The 17,087-nt window shown below is 39.2% G+C and overlaps 1 protein-coding gene across 1 annotated transcript in view; it reads left to right on the forward strand.

Moving 5' to 3' along the window:
* LOC113100219 (E3 ubiquitin-protein ligase rnf213-alpha-like) overlaps positions 1–17,087 on the forward strand; it is a 105,734-nt gene that overhangs the window by 53,177 nt on the left and 35,470 nt on the right. The window contains exons 27-45 of the mRNA XM_026265009.1: positions 3–3,587; positions 3,686–3,810; positions 3,892–3,987; positions 4,127–4,248; positions 4,331–4,462; positions 4,550–4,608; positions 4,721–4,874; positions 4,971–5,106; positions 5,211–5,402; positions 5,819–5,946; positions 6,113–6,270; positions 6,376–6,585; positions 6,673–6,860; positions 7,255–7,375; positions 7,460–7,560; positions 7,663–7,845; positions 7,939–8,105; positions 8,196–8,301; positions 8,379–8,493. Coding sequence (XP_026120794.1) covers positions 3–3,587; positions 3,686–3,810; positions 3,892–3,987; positions 4,127–4,248; positions 4,331–4,462; positions 4,550–4,608; positions 4,721–4,874; positions 4,971–5,106; positions 5,211–5,402; positions 5,819–5,946; positions 6,113–6,270; positions 6,376–6,585; positions 6,673–6,860; positions 7,255–7,375; positions 7,460–7,560; positions 7,663–7,845; positions 7,939–8,105; positions 8,196–8,301; positions 8,379–8,493 — 6,078 coding nt within the window. The remainder of the gene's footprint in view (positions 1–2; positions 3,588–3,685; positions 3,811–3,891; positions 3,988–4,126; positions 4,249–4,330; positions 4,463–4,549; positions 4,609–4,720; positions 4,875–4,970; positions 5,107–5,210; positions 5,403–5,818; positions 5,947–6,112; positions 6,271–6,375; positions 6,586–6,672; positions 6,861–7,254; positions 7,376–7,459; positions 7,561–7,662; positions 7,846–7,938; positions 8,106–8,195; positions 8,302–8,378; positions 8,494–17,087) is intronic.

Raw genomic sequence — 17,087 nt, forward strand, 5'->3', positions numbered from 1 at the left:
AGGATGCTTTCATGGATGTGTTTCCAAGTGTTTACTGCCGTCCACCTAAAGAGGTCCTTGAGCTAGAAATGAGGATCCAGGAAGATCCGTCATTAGCGGAGGGTGATGATCCCCTCATGGATGACCAAGAGTTCCAAAGTGAGGCCTACCAGCGGCCTTATCAGTACCTGCAACGTTTCTACAATGGTGTTAATTTGGATACCTTCAGGTACCAAGGAGTTGAGGGCACTCATGTTGAATGTCTTCAGATGTTGTTTGTGTACTGCGGCATCGTAGACCCCTCTTGGGCAGAGTTGCGGAATTTTTCTTGGTTCCTAAACTTACAACTTAGGGATTGTGAGAGCTCCGTTTTCTGTGAAGTTTCTGTTATAGGTGACATTTTGTTGGGATTTAAACAATTTATTGTTGATTTCATGATTCTAATGGCAAAGGATTTTGCCACTCCTTCACTTAGCATCTCTGACCAGAGTCCAGGAAGACTGCAAAATGACCTTTCTTCTGCCAATGAAGAGGATCTGGCTCCCTTTAGGATAAGAAAACGATGGGAGTCGGAACCACATCCATATATTTTCTTCAATGATGACCATGAGTCAATGACATTCATTGGCTTTCATCTTCAGCCAAATGCTCAGAAAATGATTGATGCAATTGATCCATTAACAAAAAGAGTGATCAAGCAGAACATCATGACCAGAGAGCTCTATGAGGGCCTCAAACTACAGAGAGTTCCTTTTAATATAGATTTTGACCAGCTTCCACGACATGAGAAAATTGAGAGTCTTGCCAGAGTGTTGGGAATACAGTCTCCTACTGACCCAGATGAAACATATGAGCTTACCACAGACAACATGTTGAAAATTCTGGCAATTCACATGCGCTTCCGCTGCAGGATTCCTGTAATAATCATGGGTGAGACAGGATGTGGGAAGACCAGACTAATCAAATTTCTTTGTGAGATGCACAGAGGTGGAATTGCCACTGACAATATAAAATTAGTCAAGGTTCATGGGGGGACCAGTTCAGATATGATTTACACCAAAGTGAGAGAAGCAGAGGACATGGCGTTAAGAAACAAGCAGAACTATGGATTAGACTCTGTGTTGTTTTTTGATGAAGCAAACACAACAGAGGCCATTAGCAGCATTAAGGGAGTCCTCTGTGACAACACTGCTGAGGGAAAGGATTTGACAGATGACACTGGCTTGCAAATCATTGCTGCTTGCAACCCATACAGAAAACACACAGACATAATGATCAAGAGATTGGAGTCAGCTGGTTTGGGATACAGAATTCATGCTGAGGAAACGGATGAAAAACTTGGATCCATTCCACTTCGCCAGCTTGTGTACAGAGTGCATGCTTTACCACCTAGTATGATTCCACTAGTGTGGGACTTTGGACAACTTAGTGACCATACTGAGAAAATGTACATCAAGCAAATAGTTGAAAGGGTATTTCAAACCCATTCCATTGATTCAAACTGCATCACAACCATTACAGATGTTTTGTCAGCCTCACAGATGTATATGCGAACAAGACAGGATGAATGTAGTTTTGTGAGTCTGAGGGACGTAGAGCGTTGCATGGAAGTGTTTGGGTGGTTCTACATAAACCATGAAATGTTCCTCTCAGAGCTTGACAAGTTTGAGAGAGGAAAAACAAATGATAAACATCAGAGGGATACTGAAATAACAAACCCAATTCTATGGTCCTTAATTATGGCTATTGGTGTCTGTTACCATGCCTGCTTGGAGGATAAACAGAAATACAGAGAAAACATTTGCAGATACCTTCCAGAGGCCTACAGCCCAATGAAAGTGATGCAGGAGATCTCACTTATTCAGGATCTTTTCCTGAGTGGAGTTCCATTGGGTGAAACTATTGCCCGGAACAGTGCCTTAAAGGAAAATGTCTTCATGATGGTTATTTGCATTGAACTAAGAATACCTCTCTTTTTGGTTGGAAAACCTGGAAGCTCTAAGTCTTTGTCAAAAACTCTAGTTGCAGATGGCATGCAAGGCCAAGCTGCTCATTCGGATTTGTTTAAACGGCTAAAGCAAATTCATCTTGTTTCCTTCCAGTGCAGTCCTCACTCTACACCAGATGGTATCATCAGTACATTCAAGCAGTCTGCCCGTTTTCAGAAAGACAAGAATCTGTCAGAGTATGTCTCAGTGGTAGTGCTAGATGAGATAGGCTTGGCGGAAGATTCCAAGAAAATGCCCCTGAAAACTTTACATCCATTGTTGGAAGAGGGATGCATAGATGACCAGCCAGAACCACACAAGAAGGTTGGATTCATCGGTATCTCAAACTGGGCTTTGGATCCAGCCAAGATGAATAGAGGGATATTTGTTTCACGTGGTGATCCTGATGAAAGGGAATTGATTGAGACTGCTGAAGGAATATGTTCCTCAGATCCCATGATCCTTGGGAGGGTAAGAAATGACTTTGAGCCATTTGCCAATTCTTACCTGCACATCTGTAATGAACAGGGCAGAGGTTTCTTTGGTTTGCGAGACTATTACAGTTTGATAAAAATGATATTTGCGGTTGCCAAAGATTCAGAACAGAGGAACAAGCCTAGTGCAGAACAGATTGTGAAAGCTGTGCTGAGGAACTTCAGTGGCAAGGATAATGTGGATGCTGTTGCAGTTTTCACCAGCAGACTACATATCAAACCCAAACTTGAGGATATCAGTCCCTTTGAGCTTGTAAGAGAGAACATCACAGACATTGGTCAAGATGAGGAATGCAGGTACCTGCTGGTTCTGACCAAAAACTATGCAGCCCTTCAAATTCTTCAGCATATGTTTTTTTCAGACCTGCGGCAACCAGAGATTATCTTTGGTTCAAGCTTTCCAAAAGACCAGGAGTATACTCAAATATGCCGCAATATTAACCGTGTGAAGATCTGTATGGAAACCGGTCAAACCGTTGTGCTTCTGAACTTGCAGAATTTGTATGAAAGCTTGTATGATGCTCTCAACCAATATTATGTTTGGCTCGGAGGTCAGAAATATGTGGATTTGGGGCTTGGAACTCACAGAGTCAAATGCAGAGTGCACAGAGATTTCAGGCTCATTGTCATTGAGGAGAAGGATGTTGTGTACAAGCAGTTTCCCATTCCACTGATCAACAGGCTGGAGAAACATTATCTTGACATCAATACCATACTCAAAAGTGAGCAAAAGGACCTTGCTGAGAAGCTGGAGCAGTGGGTTTCATGCTTCATTGAAGCTAAAAGCTATCACTCAATTGCTTCCCAAACATGCTGCTACTGTCCTGCTGATGCTTTCATTGGCTTCCACTCAGACACCTGTGCCTCTGTTGTCCTGCAAGTTACAGAGCAGCTCAAAGGGCAGATTTCAGATGATTCGAAGAGGATCTTAGATGAGGCTAAATTGATCCTATTGAACTGTGCTACACCAGATGCAGTGGTTAGGCTAGACTGCACTTCCTTCTCCAAAGTAGAAACTGAGAACTTGTCAAGGGTGTACTTTGAAGACCAGAAGCATAGCTCACTTGCTGACTTCATCCTTTCTCAAATACAGCAAGCAGGGCCTAGCCATGCCTTTTTCACAGAGGTAAACATATTGTATTTTAAAAATCTTGAGTATTTAACATTTCTATCTTTGCAAGTTGTGCACAAAATTGTTTCTTGCTATCTTTTTGTATCCTATAGGTAACTACATTCTCAAGGCTTCTGACCGCAACAGAAACTGAACAGCTACAGAACATAGTTCAAAACATTGAGCTCCTCTCACTACAGCAGTTTGACATGGAAACCTCATTTCTCAAGACAATCAGGTATTGTGCTTAAGACATCACTTCATATCACAACAACAAACGCATATTTTTTATTTATTTAATTACATTTTCTTTGTACAGGAATTATTCGGAAAACACCACTGGAGATAAGATACTTATCATTCAAACCAATTTTGATGAAAGCACCCAAAGTTTAAATTTCATTGCATCTGCAAAGTGAGTTAAATGTGTGTGGGGGGGAGGGGGTACTTGGGTTTTTACTTTTTGAGCAAAATGAACTTTGTGGCTAAATGTACTTTTACACTTCTTTATTTTTTAAATCCAATGAAATCAGCATTATTTTATATACTTCCAGATATTCTTGTCTCAATGAAATCAACAAATACAGGGAAGAGTCAAATGGAAAGATTTTTGTGTATTTCATCACTAAGCTACCCAGAATGGATGGTGGAACTTCCTATGTTGGATTTCATGGTGGTAAGAAAACTGATTATTTGAATCACTGACCAACATTATGTTTGTTTTAGACAAAATCTCAATAAAGATTCATCTTTTTTAGGCCCTTGGATGTCAGTTCACATTGATGACCTGAGGACATCGAAAGACATTATTTCTGATATAAAAGCCTTGCAGTGTCTGACCATCAGCCAGTTGTTTGAAGATAAAGCAGAGAAAACAGATGAGCCTGAAGGTGATGTTGGGTTATTTTCAGAATATTGAAAGTTGTCTTTAAAGAAGTGATCAGTGTGCTCAAAATATTTTTTTTTATTGATTGCAGATATGGAGGTTGAAGACATGCAAACAGAAGAAGGGAAGATGGAACCGGCAGACAATACTGTGGGTCACAACCTCAACAACAGCAATATATTTTAAGTATATTTTTGAACTGTCTTCACCCTGTTGAGTTTAATAAGCTTCAGAATATAGTTCTGTTTCTGATGCTCTATAGGGCTGGGAGAATGTTTTAGACACCAATGTGCTGGTTCGTAGCTGTGTTCAGAGTGCAGTTGGCATGCTAAGAGATCAGACAGAGGCAGGCAACCGCAGCACCAAGAGAGTAGAGATTCTTCTAATGCTCTTGGATGACAATGAGAGTCCACAAGGTGAGACTTATCCCTCTTTCTGTTAGTTTTTTTTTAATAGACTTTATTTGCCAAATTGCATGTGGTCACTGAAATGAATATATTTATTTCACTCAGCTGAATTTATCAAAGCTTTAAAGAAACGGCTTCATTCTCTATTGATGGCTGTCGATGAAAGCACAATCTCTGCCAAGAGCTGGGTCTTCAAGGAAGCACTAAATACTGATGCATTGCAAGAGGGGGGGACTTTTAGGTAAGTGAATGAGAGAAGGTGTAAAGTTCAAGTCTTGAATTGTATCTATGTGAAACTATAAGCTATACTTAAAACAACTCTACTTGTTCATTTATGTATTTTAGACATGCTCTTTGGAGACGAGTTCAAGCAGTAGTAACTCCATTTTTGGCACAAATTGTTTCAATTATTGACCGTGACTGCAACCTAGACCTCTTGCTGGACAGAAACTCTGATGAAGCCTTGAGGAAATTGTGGCTGGACATTTTTGGAGATGTCGAGTTACTGAATGTTGCTTACACAAGCCTAGACAACAGGTGAGTAATTTATTTGATATAAAGATATATTGTGTAAGCCTTTGGGCCCAAACATGCTTCTAGCTACAAGATTGATTTTTGATCATTCCACAATGTGTCGGACAGCAGTTCACAATGCAATGTATAAATCTGCAGCAGAGCTAAATAGCATTTTCTTTCAGTACAGTCGCTGTCATTTTAAAGCAGTAGTTGAAAACAGAATTCTTCTGAGCAAGTTAGTTAAAGTCAGCCTCTTTATAGCTAGCTACCTAAATGATAACATTAACAACATAAGACAAAATGTTTGATCACATTCAAAGCAAGAAAACATGTTAAACATGTAAACATGACTGAACACTGTCAATGTGCATTGTACATTTCTTGGCTTTAAAGTAATGTTGTTGTAACTAAAAAAAGAAACATTTGGTCTTTAACAGCTCAGAGAAGACAATCTTGGTTCAGAACTACATTGGAGTTGACAGCAATGTGGGTTGCACCATGCCTTTCAGCTGGAGAATTAAAGATTACCTAGAGGAACTCTGGGTACATGCTTTTCAGCAAGAAGGTATATTGACTTAATTGTTATCCTTGCTGTTTGTTGTTGTTGTTGTTTCAGCAATCACACTTACATCAGTGTGGATTCTCTCTTTAGAGCAGGTTTTTTTTTTTTTTTTTTTTTTTTACAGTTCTAGGGAAAACAAACAATATATCTCAATGCTTTTCTTCAACAGGACACTCTCTAGATCAATTTGAAGAGTTTTTATGGAAGATCCCCTTGGGCAGGTACATCTCCGAAGCAACCCAAGAGATGCAGAAGGAGTTTTTCCACAGGTATCTCCAGGATTTCATCTCCATGACCATGAAGGTAACATCAGTGGTGAATCTCAAGGTGAGGGTCAGTCTCTTCCAGAGATAGATTTCTATACATCATCTGCACATCCAAGGACATATACTTCTCGTTCTTGTGTTGATATGTTTGTATATCTGTTTTTAGCTCTTATGTGGAGCCCTTACCTGTGGTGTAAATGAGCTTAGAGGTAGTCAGGTAATCCATGAGAGAGAAGTCATTTCTCTGCCGTGGGTTCATGCTGCCTACCATCACTTCAAGAACCGAATACAGAACCTCTACAGGATGATCTGTATAGAGCCTCAGATTGCTCAGAGGCTTCTAGATAACACATATGCCAGAGAAGGAACAGAACTGGTAAGTGCTTTCATAATTTGTATTACATGGATTGGAATATGTATGTTTTACTTTGGTTACTTCTCTGACAGTCTTTTTGATTCTCAGGTGTTAGATGTGTACACTGCAGTGGCCTGTATTGAATGCCTGGAGTCCCAGTCTCTAGATGAAGATGGTCAAAGTCTGGCCTGGCTTAGACGGGTTAAAAAGCTACAGGTGCCAATTGAGCTGGTCTGCTGTGAGGAGAGTCGACGCCACTATGGAGAGAAAAGCAAACAGATTGTCGCCCACATCCAGTGAGTTATTAGCTCTAAAATATATTGTCTTATGAGAAACGTACATGTTTGTACATGTTCTTTGTATGTTGTGTTACATTCCTACATGATAGCAGCTACAGTTTGGGGAAATAAGCCATTCTTCAGTCTGTTTGTGTTGGTATTGGCTTTATACCTCTTAAGATACTGTAAATCAGTGGTTATTGTCATTTTTGATTCGAGATTCCCCATTAACTGTAACCATTTTCATTTTAATAAGTTGATTTTACTATCCTTATAACTACCTAGAAATACACTTAAAAGCCCCATTCCTCTGTTAGAGAGCCAGTGCTTTAGATTGTATTGCACTGATATAATTATTTACAGTTCATTTAATGAAGAAGCAGGTCATCTAAATAAATTTCCTTTACTATAGACATGGCTGGCGTCGCATATACTCTCTGGCCTTGTTTGTGGAGCACATGCTACTGGGTGTCGAGGATGTGCATTCGAACCTCAGGCCACTGGTTCTTGAACACACTCGACACTTAGCACAAGTGAGTCAGCTTTCAGTCCTTACTTGAAAATAGCTTCTTAAACAATTTCATTTCTGCTTATCAAAACTCATCTCTTCGCTGAAGGTCCTGGAGCAGGACTCAGACCTCAAAAACAAGCAACCGTTTGAGGCAGTGGTCACCATTCTCAAAGCTTGCAAAAATAAAGCGTCTCAGAGCATTTTTAGGTAAGTTTTTAAGTCAGGTTTTTAGGTAAAGGTTTGTTATTAATTATACTTACTGAAGGTTTCGTAAGAGGCTACTATTGAATACTGGTGATTTGTCCCCAGGTTTGGTAGTCAGCTTTGTCCAGTGTGCATGGGAGACCCACAGGACGCTTTGAGTCTGCCCTGTGACCACATTTACTGCATGACTTGTATCAAACAGTGGCTGGTGCCTGGCCAGATGCTCTGTCCTCTGTGTCGCTATGAAGTGCCTGATGACTTTGAGCTCAAGCCCTCTGACACAATACAGTAAATAGACTAATTGTCTGAACTGAACAGTTTTGCTTTGTCTCTGTTTGCCTCTGTTAGTCTAAAAGATTGTGTGCTTATTTTGGTCTTTAGGGGTCAAATCAGTCAAAATGCATTGTTCAGAAAACGATGCAATGCTTTCTTCATTGATCTGGTGTCCACTATGTGCTTCAAGGACAGCACTCCTCCCAGCATGGACATCATCCACCATCTGTTGTCCCTCCTGATGGTAGAGGCCCACTCGCTCCCTCAGATTAGAGGTATATGTCAGTCTGTACAGTATATGTGTGAAAGTCTAGAAAATGATTAGAATAGTTAAACGACCAGAACATTGTTCTTCATTCTCACAGGACAAGACTGCAAGTTCTTGACTAAGGCTCTTTCTCCCTTCGATGACTCTGTGGATAAAAATCCAGTGGTGCGTTCAGTGGTGCTGAAACTCCTGCTCAAGTACAGGTGAGTGCAGGGCTTTTAACAGCTCACAGCACACTCCTCTTACACATCCTAATAGTTTTTGTCTTATCCTTTTTTAGCTTTGATGACGTGAAGCACTATCTTCAGCAGCATCTGACAGAAGTTGAGCAAAGCAACATCATTCAGGAGACTGATAAAACTGAGCTTTATTCCTTGTACATAAATACTTTGGAGGTGTGTATATCAACTCATGTTCACTCTACAGTTACAAACGTCCTACTGCTTAATACATATATGTGACCCTGGACCACAAAAGCAGTCTTAAGTCTCTGCGGCATATTTTTAGCAATAGCCAAAAAAACATTGTATAGGTCAAAATTATACATTTTTCTTTTATGCCAAAAATCATTAGGATATTAATAAAGATCATGTTCCATGAAGATATTTTGTAAATTTCCTACCGTAAATATATAAAAACTTAATTTTTGATTCGTAATATGTATTGCTAAGAATTCATTTGGACAATTTTAAGGGCGATTTTCTCACTATTTAGATTTTCTTAAACTGTTAGATTCCAGATTTTCAAATAGTTGTATTTGGGTCACATATAACCATAATTTAACAAGCAGAATAATACAGCATCATACATCAAGTCAGCTGTCACTTTATTTTGAAATTTTTAGGAATGTTACATTTTATAAATTCAGGTCCATAGGGGGTATATATCATTTAGATTTTAGATCAGGCTGTATGCATTTTGAAAAAGAATTTTGCAGCCATTAATCCGGTGACTTAAATTAGGTTAGTCCATTTAGCTGCAACAGTGCCACATCCAGCTGCATGTCCCCTGACTGTAGTGTCTTACTGACAGTGTTCACAAATAAGGAATTCAAAGATTTCCAGGGAATTTGCTTTTTTAATTTTAGGGTCCTCTGCCACTTAAAGCAAAGCTTCTCTAATATCATTGTTTGATAGCATATTGCTTTTAAACTCTCTACGTGACCTTGTTTCAGGACTTTCACTTTAAGTTAGGGATGTAACGATTCACTCAACTCACGATTCGATTCACGATTTTGATTTCGCAATTCGATTCAATTCATGATTTTAATTTTTAAACAAAATGATATTTAAGACAAATAATGAATTAAATTTGTCGTTTGATTATTGAGCGGATAAAATGCTGTACATTTCTTTGATTGAGATTATAATATACTAATATAGCACTTGCATATTATTGCTCTTTTGCTCTTTTTAAAACAAGCCCCAAAACAAATAAAATAAATATCTTCATATAAACAAAATAAGGCTTTGTCTGCGTAACCACTGCATTTGAATTATGATCCAAACAAAGATGCTGCATACATGCAACATGAGCAGTTTTTAATCAAAATTAGATTGTATAATTAATAAATTTGGAAGCAAAAACAGAATGGTTTGACTTGAGTTTTGTGAAACTATACATAAAAATATCTGCATGAAACAGCAGACGAGCTGAATGAGATGCAGATTCACTCTCTGCCAGCAGGTGGCGCTTAAATAGTTTTTCATTGATTTCTTCTGTAAACGAAGCAGCACTGCACTTGAAGTTTAATGAAGTTTAATATGCATTATACAGAGGCAAGATGAAAAGAAAAAATACCATCTAAACTTTTCTAAAGACAGTAAGCTCCCCTCAGACATGCATTCATATAAACTCCTACACCTAAACAAACTCGTTTTAAATCGCAACATGAAAGAGGGATCATGCAAAACGTTCCATCAACAATTTATTTATTGATTTAAACATATGCCACAAATAATAATAATAATAATAACAGAAGTTTAGGGATAAGAGAAAACAAAGAAACATACAAACAGCTATAACAGAATTGACGCTACATGTGTAAGGAAAAACATATGAAAGAGACACTCCGGAGGAGTATTTCCCCAGAGAGTGCCTGCTCCAAACAACGCACAGCACTCTCATATATTCTAACTAAATATCAATTAACAATGAGAAAACCAATCAGGAACTCCCATGGTCAGCACCAATGGAATCAGGGGGAGGAGACTCAGGCTCGTCACACCTCCCACTCCAGAAGGAGGTTCTCCTAAAGAACCAAAAGAAAAAAAAAGAAAAAGAAAAATAGTACAAAGGCAAAACAACATTTTAAGTGCAAATGTACAATAAATATAATACTCATCTCCATAACTCCAACTCCATTTCACTCCCGGAATCCTGGGCCCTAGGACATCAGAGAGAAGAAAAAGACGAAAGGAGAAAAGAGAAAGAGGAAAGTGAAAGAGAAGAAAGGAGAAAGAGAAGAAAAGATGCCAGACACTCTGGTACATCTTACATCTGCGAGAGAGCATCAGCAATGATGTTGTTCTTGCCACGTATGTTTAATCTGTAAGTGGAAAGGTTGTAAGATAAGGCTCAATCTCATAATTCTTTGATTCTTGCCGCGCATTCGATCAAAGAAAGTCAACAGATTATGGTCAGTATATACAGTAATAGGACCACAAACCACGCTCAAATAGACCTCAAAATGTTGAATGGCTAGAATAAGGGCTAATGCCTCTTTTTCCACTGTAGAATACACTTGCTGGTGACTGACTGGATGTTCGATTCCGTTACAATTCTCTTGTAAAAGAACAGCGCCAGCCCCATAAGCACTAGCATCAACTGCAAGTACAAAACGCTTCTCAAAAGTCTCTTTGGGCTTATCGGTCAGAGGGGCAACTACATTTGCAAAATTATGACAAAAACCCCTGTAGTAACCCACCATCCCGAGAAATCGTCATAACTCACGACGGGTAGCTGGCTTGGGAAAACTACAGATCACATTCACTTTAGCGTGAATCGGTTTCACACAACCCCGGCCAACCACCTTACCCAAATATGTCACAGTAGCCTTTCCAAATTCACACTTAGCAAGGTTTATAGTCAAGTTGGCTTTGGCTAAATGCACAAAAAGCTCTCTAATTTGATCGAGATGTTCAGACCAAGAAGAACTATACAGAACAACATCATCCAAGTAAGCCTCACAACCACTCATTCCGGACAACACGTGATTTACCAACCGTTGAAATGTAGCAGGAGCGTTTCGGACCCCAAAAGGCATAACCGTGTACTGAAGGAACCTGTCAGGTGTAACGGAAGCAGATAATTATTTAGCACAGGATGTCAATGGCACTTGCCAATAACCTTTCAGGAGGTCCAATTTGCTAACAAATTTCGCAGAGCCAACACGGTCAATGCAGTCATCGATCCTGGGTAGAGGGTAACAAAATGGTTTTGAGTGTTGAGTTTCCTGTAGTCAGTACAAAAATCGATACGAACTGTCAGGTTTACTCACTAAAATACATGGAGAACTCCAAGAACTAAAACTGGGTTCTGCTAAGTTATGATCAAGTAAATAATCCACCTCTTTCTGAAGTAATGGTGAGCCAAGTTGACAAGCACTTCAGGGTTATTCAGTCGCCCTTCCACTTCTCCTCGAGAAGGACCTTTCATTTACTCAAAGTGGTCATCCACCTCTACAGATGCTTCTGAAACACTTGAATCTGTAGTTTCAGCAATTTTTACAACATCAACAAACAAAGAAGGTACAGGAGTCACATAGGATTTAAGTAAGTTAACATGACAAACATGGATTTACTTTCGCAGATCGGGTGTATTTAATAAATAGTTGTTATTCGAAAGACTCTTCGCAATCGTATACGGTCCAGCAAACCGAGCCTGGAAAGGACTAGTCAAAACAGGTATCAACGCCAGTACTTGATCACCTACTTGAAAATTCCTGGCCTTGACTTTTCGATCAAACAACCTCTGCATTTTCCCCTGAGACTTAGCTAACTTTCGTAGAGCTATTGCTCTAGTTTCATAGAGTCGATAAGGGAAACTACTTACATAGTCTAAAACATTCTCAGGAGGGTCAAACTTAGTCCACTCATCTGCCAAGACAGCAATAGGGCCTCTAACAGTGTGTCCAAACACTAACTCATTAGGACTAAACCCTATGCTCTCTTGTACAACCTCACGAATAGCCAACAACATCCAAGGAAGTCCTTCCTCCCAGTCACAGTCAAGTTCGACACAATAAGACTTCAAAAGTGACTTAAGAGTCTGATGGAATCTTTCCAGACTTCCTTGACTTTGAGGGTGATCACTATAGCACTAATATGTTATGTTTAACTTCAAGTTGTTGCATGACCTTAGAGAAGTTTCAGACATAAAATTCGAACCCTGGTCAGACTGTATGGTTTTTGGAATACCAAAAATAGACATGAAACTTGTTAAAGCCTTTAAAATAGCTTTGCTGGTGATTGATCTCAGAGGAAAAGCTAGAGGGTAACGTGTAGTCTGACACATTACAGTGAGTAAATAAGCATGCCCAGCTTTAGACCATGGTAAAGGACCAACGCAATCAATCGTCAAGTGTGAAAAGGAGTGGTAACTGCAGCAATAGGCTGTAAAGGAGCAACTGGAACTTTTTGAATTGACTTTTCCCAGACATTTCCCCCAGCTAAATCATTGCCCAGTATGAAAGTTACACCAGGGACAGGAAGCATAGCACGAACTCCAACTACCACATCACCTGACACGAGTTTGGAATTAAGATGACTGTGGTGTAGACGAACTTCGGTAAAGCCCATCTCAAGTCCTCTCACCAGCACCTTTGATCCCATAGCAGTACGTTCAGACAAGGGCAAAAGTCCTTCCATCAGAAAGGATTGCCCAGCACCAGTATCTCGAAGGATGTGTACAGGCACAGTCTCCTCAGAATTAGGCAAAGCCACAGTCCCTTCAGTGAGAAATGGTGCAAAATCAACATTATTTTTAACACTCTCCATCTCAGTAACATCCACCCGTTCAATCTGCTGGTTAAATCGAGCAGGAATATGTTTCACATTTGATGTAGAAATTAAACCAACATGTTTAACCCCTTTCTCTTTCTTTTTAAGAGCAATACAATCAGAAATTTTATGTCCTGGCTTTTTACAATAAAAGCAAACCAGCTCACCTTTCGTACGTGTGACTGAGATATCAGCAAAATTTGACACAGCCTTCAGGTGTGCAACCACCTTTTTATTTGTAACAGTAACACTCAAACTTAGATCTGCTCAGATCATTTAAGTGACTAACAGAAAGCTGATGAGTAAGAACAAATTCGTCTGCCATGAGAGCAGCTTCTGACATTTTACTCACTTTATGCTCATTAAGATATATAGCAACAGCATTTGGAACACAGCTTTTGAACTCCTCTAAAAAATTAGCTCTCTAAGCTCTTCCTTGGTGGTTATTTTTACTGAGGTACACCAACGGTCAAACAAGTTCTCTTGCTCTCTAGCAAACTCAAGATATGTGCATTTTTTTAGCCTTAAAATGACTTCTAAATTTCTGGCGGTATGCTTCAGGTGCCAGCTCATAAGCATGAAAAATAGCAGACTTAACGATTTCATAATCACCACTTTGCTCCATAGTCAACGCTGAATAAACTTCTGTGCCCTCCCTATTAAAACACATTGCAGCAATAAGGTCCAAAACTCTTTTGGCCATCTCAAAGACTCTGCAACACGTTCAAAATGTTGGAAAAACTTCTCTACTTCTCCAAAAATGGCGGCACTAGTCTAATGTTTTTATAAACATCAAAAGCAGGTGCAGCCAACCTAGGTTCAACAGATGACACGTGAAGAGGAGTTCGAACTGTTTGGGCATTCAGCTCTAACTCAAGTCTTCTCAACTGAAAATCTCTTTCCTCCCTTTCAGATTGTAACTCCAATTTACGTAACTCCAGTGTCTGTTGCAACTCTAAATTATGCTGCAACTCTATTTTCTTATCTCAAAATTATTTTCTAACTCTTTTTCTTTCAGCGCACAAGCATCACGTTCAGCACAAAGTTTTTCTGCATCAACACATAAATGTTTCTCTTGCAACGACATGTCACTAAACTTCACATTTTGATCAGCAGCGTAAAAAGGAGAGGTTAAAGACTCTTCAGAATGAATAACTTGAGCTCTCACCTTAAAAACACCACGCTCAGAAAGTGCGTTTCTCACAGTTTTCATCAGCGTTTCTTTAAGCTTCTTATCATTACTCGTTACCTCCACTCCAAAACGCTCTGCAATCTGCAACAGCTCTTCCTTTGTACATCTCTCCAGAAAGATTTCAGAAGGAAGTTTGAAGAAATCCTCCATTACAGACGACATTTCTGCTTTAGGATATGCAGCAGAGAAACACAACAGCAAAATAGCAATACAAACGCACGTGAGATGCCGCTAAACTAGAGCAGTAGTAATACAAATCCCATCAGCCACTTCGCCCGGAATTGTCACACATACACGCTCCGGGTGCAAACCCCACTTAGTTATGAGATAAAAAATAACTTACCACAAGTCATTCCTCAAATTATCTTCATACTTCAACAGGCATCACAAGCACAGATGCAGAAAACAACAAAGTGTCACCCTTAATGAAAATGAGAGACTCCAGTTCCTAACTGAATTATGAAATTTCGGTTACTGAAAAGTAACAAGCTTGTAGCTAAGGTCAAACATTTCATTGACTCGTGATGTGAGCGTTTTAGACAGAAGCAATCATGAATATATATTGGTTTTTAATAATTGAACTAATAATACAGCAAACTACAAATTACACAGAGTAAATACGCGTATGACAATACAGACAGTAAACTTTGTACAAGACATAACGGAATCCAAATGAGGGAGCGAGAGAGAGAGAGAAAGGTGAGAGAATAGGCGCGATCACCGAATAATCGCTCAGTTATGCAAACTCACAGACAGTAACCCTTGAAAGACAACAACAAATCAAATCACCTTGAAAAGGTAATAGACAAACTTTAAGCAGCATTTAAATCTCCATAGAGAATGATACTTGCATGTGGTCTCTTTTTGTGACTCGCCAGACCAGCGTGCGTGTGTGCGTGGTCCTTTGTAGCTGGGCGTGTTCTTTTGTGTCTTCCAGGGCTGCTGCAGAATCTCGCGATATTTTGAATGGTCCAACAAAGTAACGTTTCAAAGTTTGTCTTCCTTGTGTGGAGAGGCGAATAGGAGAATAAACTTAGTAAGTAAAAGAAACGAAAACAACGGAGATGAAAGCTCCCGAAGGAGCCATGAGAACGGCTGTTCTCTCAGCCACTGTGCTGAGATCAGAGACGATAGAAGAGCGGAACAAGAGCAGGGACCAAGAGCAAGAGAAGGCGGAACTTCCTGGGTCAGTTCTACTTATGGAGTGACTGGTTCACGCCTCTGTTTGCGCAAACAACCAATGAACGTTCGCGATCTGAAGCGGGAAAAACATTCCTTTGTCTCTGGGGTAACACCCACTTCTAATAAGTTATGGCTTATCGGATTTCAGCAGTGATATTCTAGCAAGTTCGTAATTCCAGATCAATAAATTTTTCATTAAATAAGTGAGTTCGTCAAAGCATGAAGATTCCACAGATACCAAAAATGACACACATAACTGATAGAGACACAACGTTACATTCATATGCAGAATTACACACATTTAAAGTTTGATTAACACACAATAAAATTGTACATACTCAAATTTTTGATTATGGAAAACATCTAATGCACCAAAAAGGCAATATTCAATACATCTTAGTAACACAATGATGAAGGTAAAGAACGTTAAGAAAGGTTTGTGTGTGTGTGTGCTTATGTGTGTGTGTTGTGGAAGGTGTTTCGTTTCTCCTTTGAGGCTCGGCGCATATCTCTGGACCGTTTCAATAGGTGTAATAAAACTGTCACCCACGCCAGGATGTTGCCGACATCGCGGCGCCTCAAATGGTGAATTATGTTGGAAGATGTTGTAAAACGAAGATCTTTGTTTACTCATGTTCTGGTCTTTGAGTGCAGAATGTGTTAGAGTCAGGATTCATTAATATGGAACAGATAGCTGAAATACCATCCGCTCATTAGTGCTACACTAATATTGACAAATTTATCCAGTGATCCTCTCCATGATTTGTGAAATTCTTATTTTTCTCACCAGCCAACTCATGCATACGTCATCAGTGCTCATGTGCTCTGTGAGACTGAGATTTCTTCTTCCTCATTCAATGAGTAGATAAATGGAGTGATCACGCAGGGGAGCAAGCACACAGCATCGAAATTCAAAAATATAAAACATATATATATAATAATAAATAATGAGTTTTTAGGTTCATTTTCACGGGCACTTGATTATGCATGATAGAATTGAGAGACAGCTGTAATTTTATTTAGTTGATATTTTTGTAAAAAATTATACATAAACTACAGTATTGCTGGCCAGGAATGAGCTCCTGTGCATCTGCACATTTGGCGTAGTTCTTGCAGTGGTTCTGCTATCTGGATTTTTGTTGCAGAAATGCAACTAATCAAAGGCTGGTTTGTACTGGTTAGTGCTGTCTTTTCTAATGAAGCTGGACATTTATCTTATGTATGAGCTATAATTTGTCAGTAACACTTTAAAGGACCTATTCTAACTTAAAACTAGTTGCTTATTTTCATGTATATTACTAGTACAGTATATTGGCTGTTTCTTAGTACTTATAAACCACATATTAATACCTTATTCTGCATGAGCATATTTTAGATCCCTTAATGCACATCATACTTAAACTTAACAACTACCTTACTAACTATAAATAAGCAGCTAACTAGGAATTTATTGAGGAAAAACTCCATCTCTGCACTTTCTGGGCTTTTCTAAGCCAATTTCATAAGATGCATCCTCGGATGCTTTTTAAGAAGTATTGGAGAAGCTACTGTGTTTGCTGAAAAATGTAATGTTTTTTTTTTTTCACCATGCACATGAATTTACCTGTTTTTTTTT

Source organism: Carassius auratus, unplaced genomic scaffold (assembly GCF_003368295.1).
Source record: "Carassius auratus strain Wakin unplaced genomic scaffold, ASM336829v1 scaf_tig00217198, whole genome shotgun sequence".
Classification (NCBI taxonomy): Eukaryota; Metazoa; Chordata; class Actinopteri; order Cypriniformes; family Cyprinidae; genus Carassius; species Carassius auratus.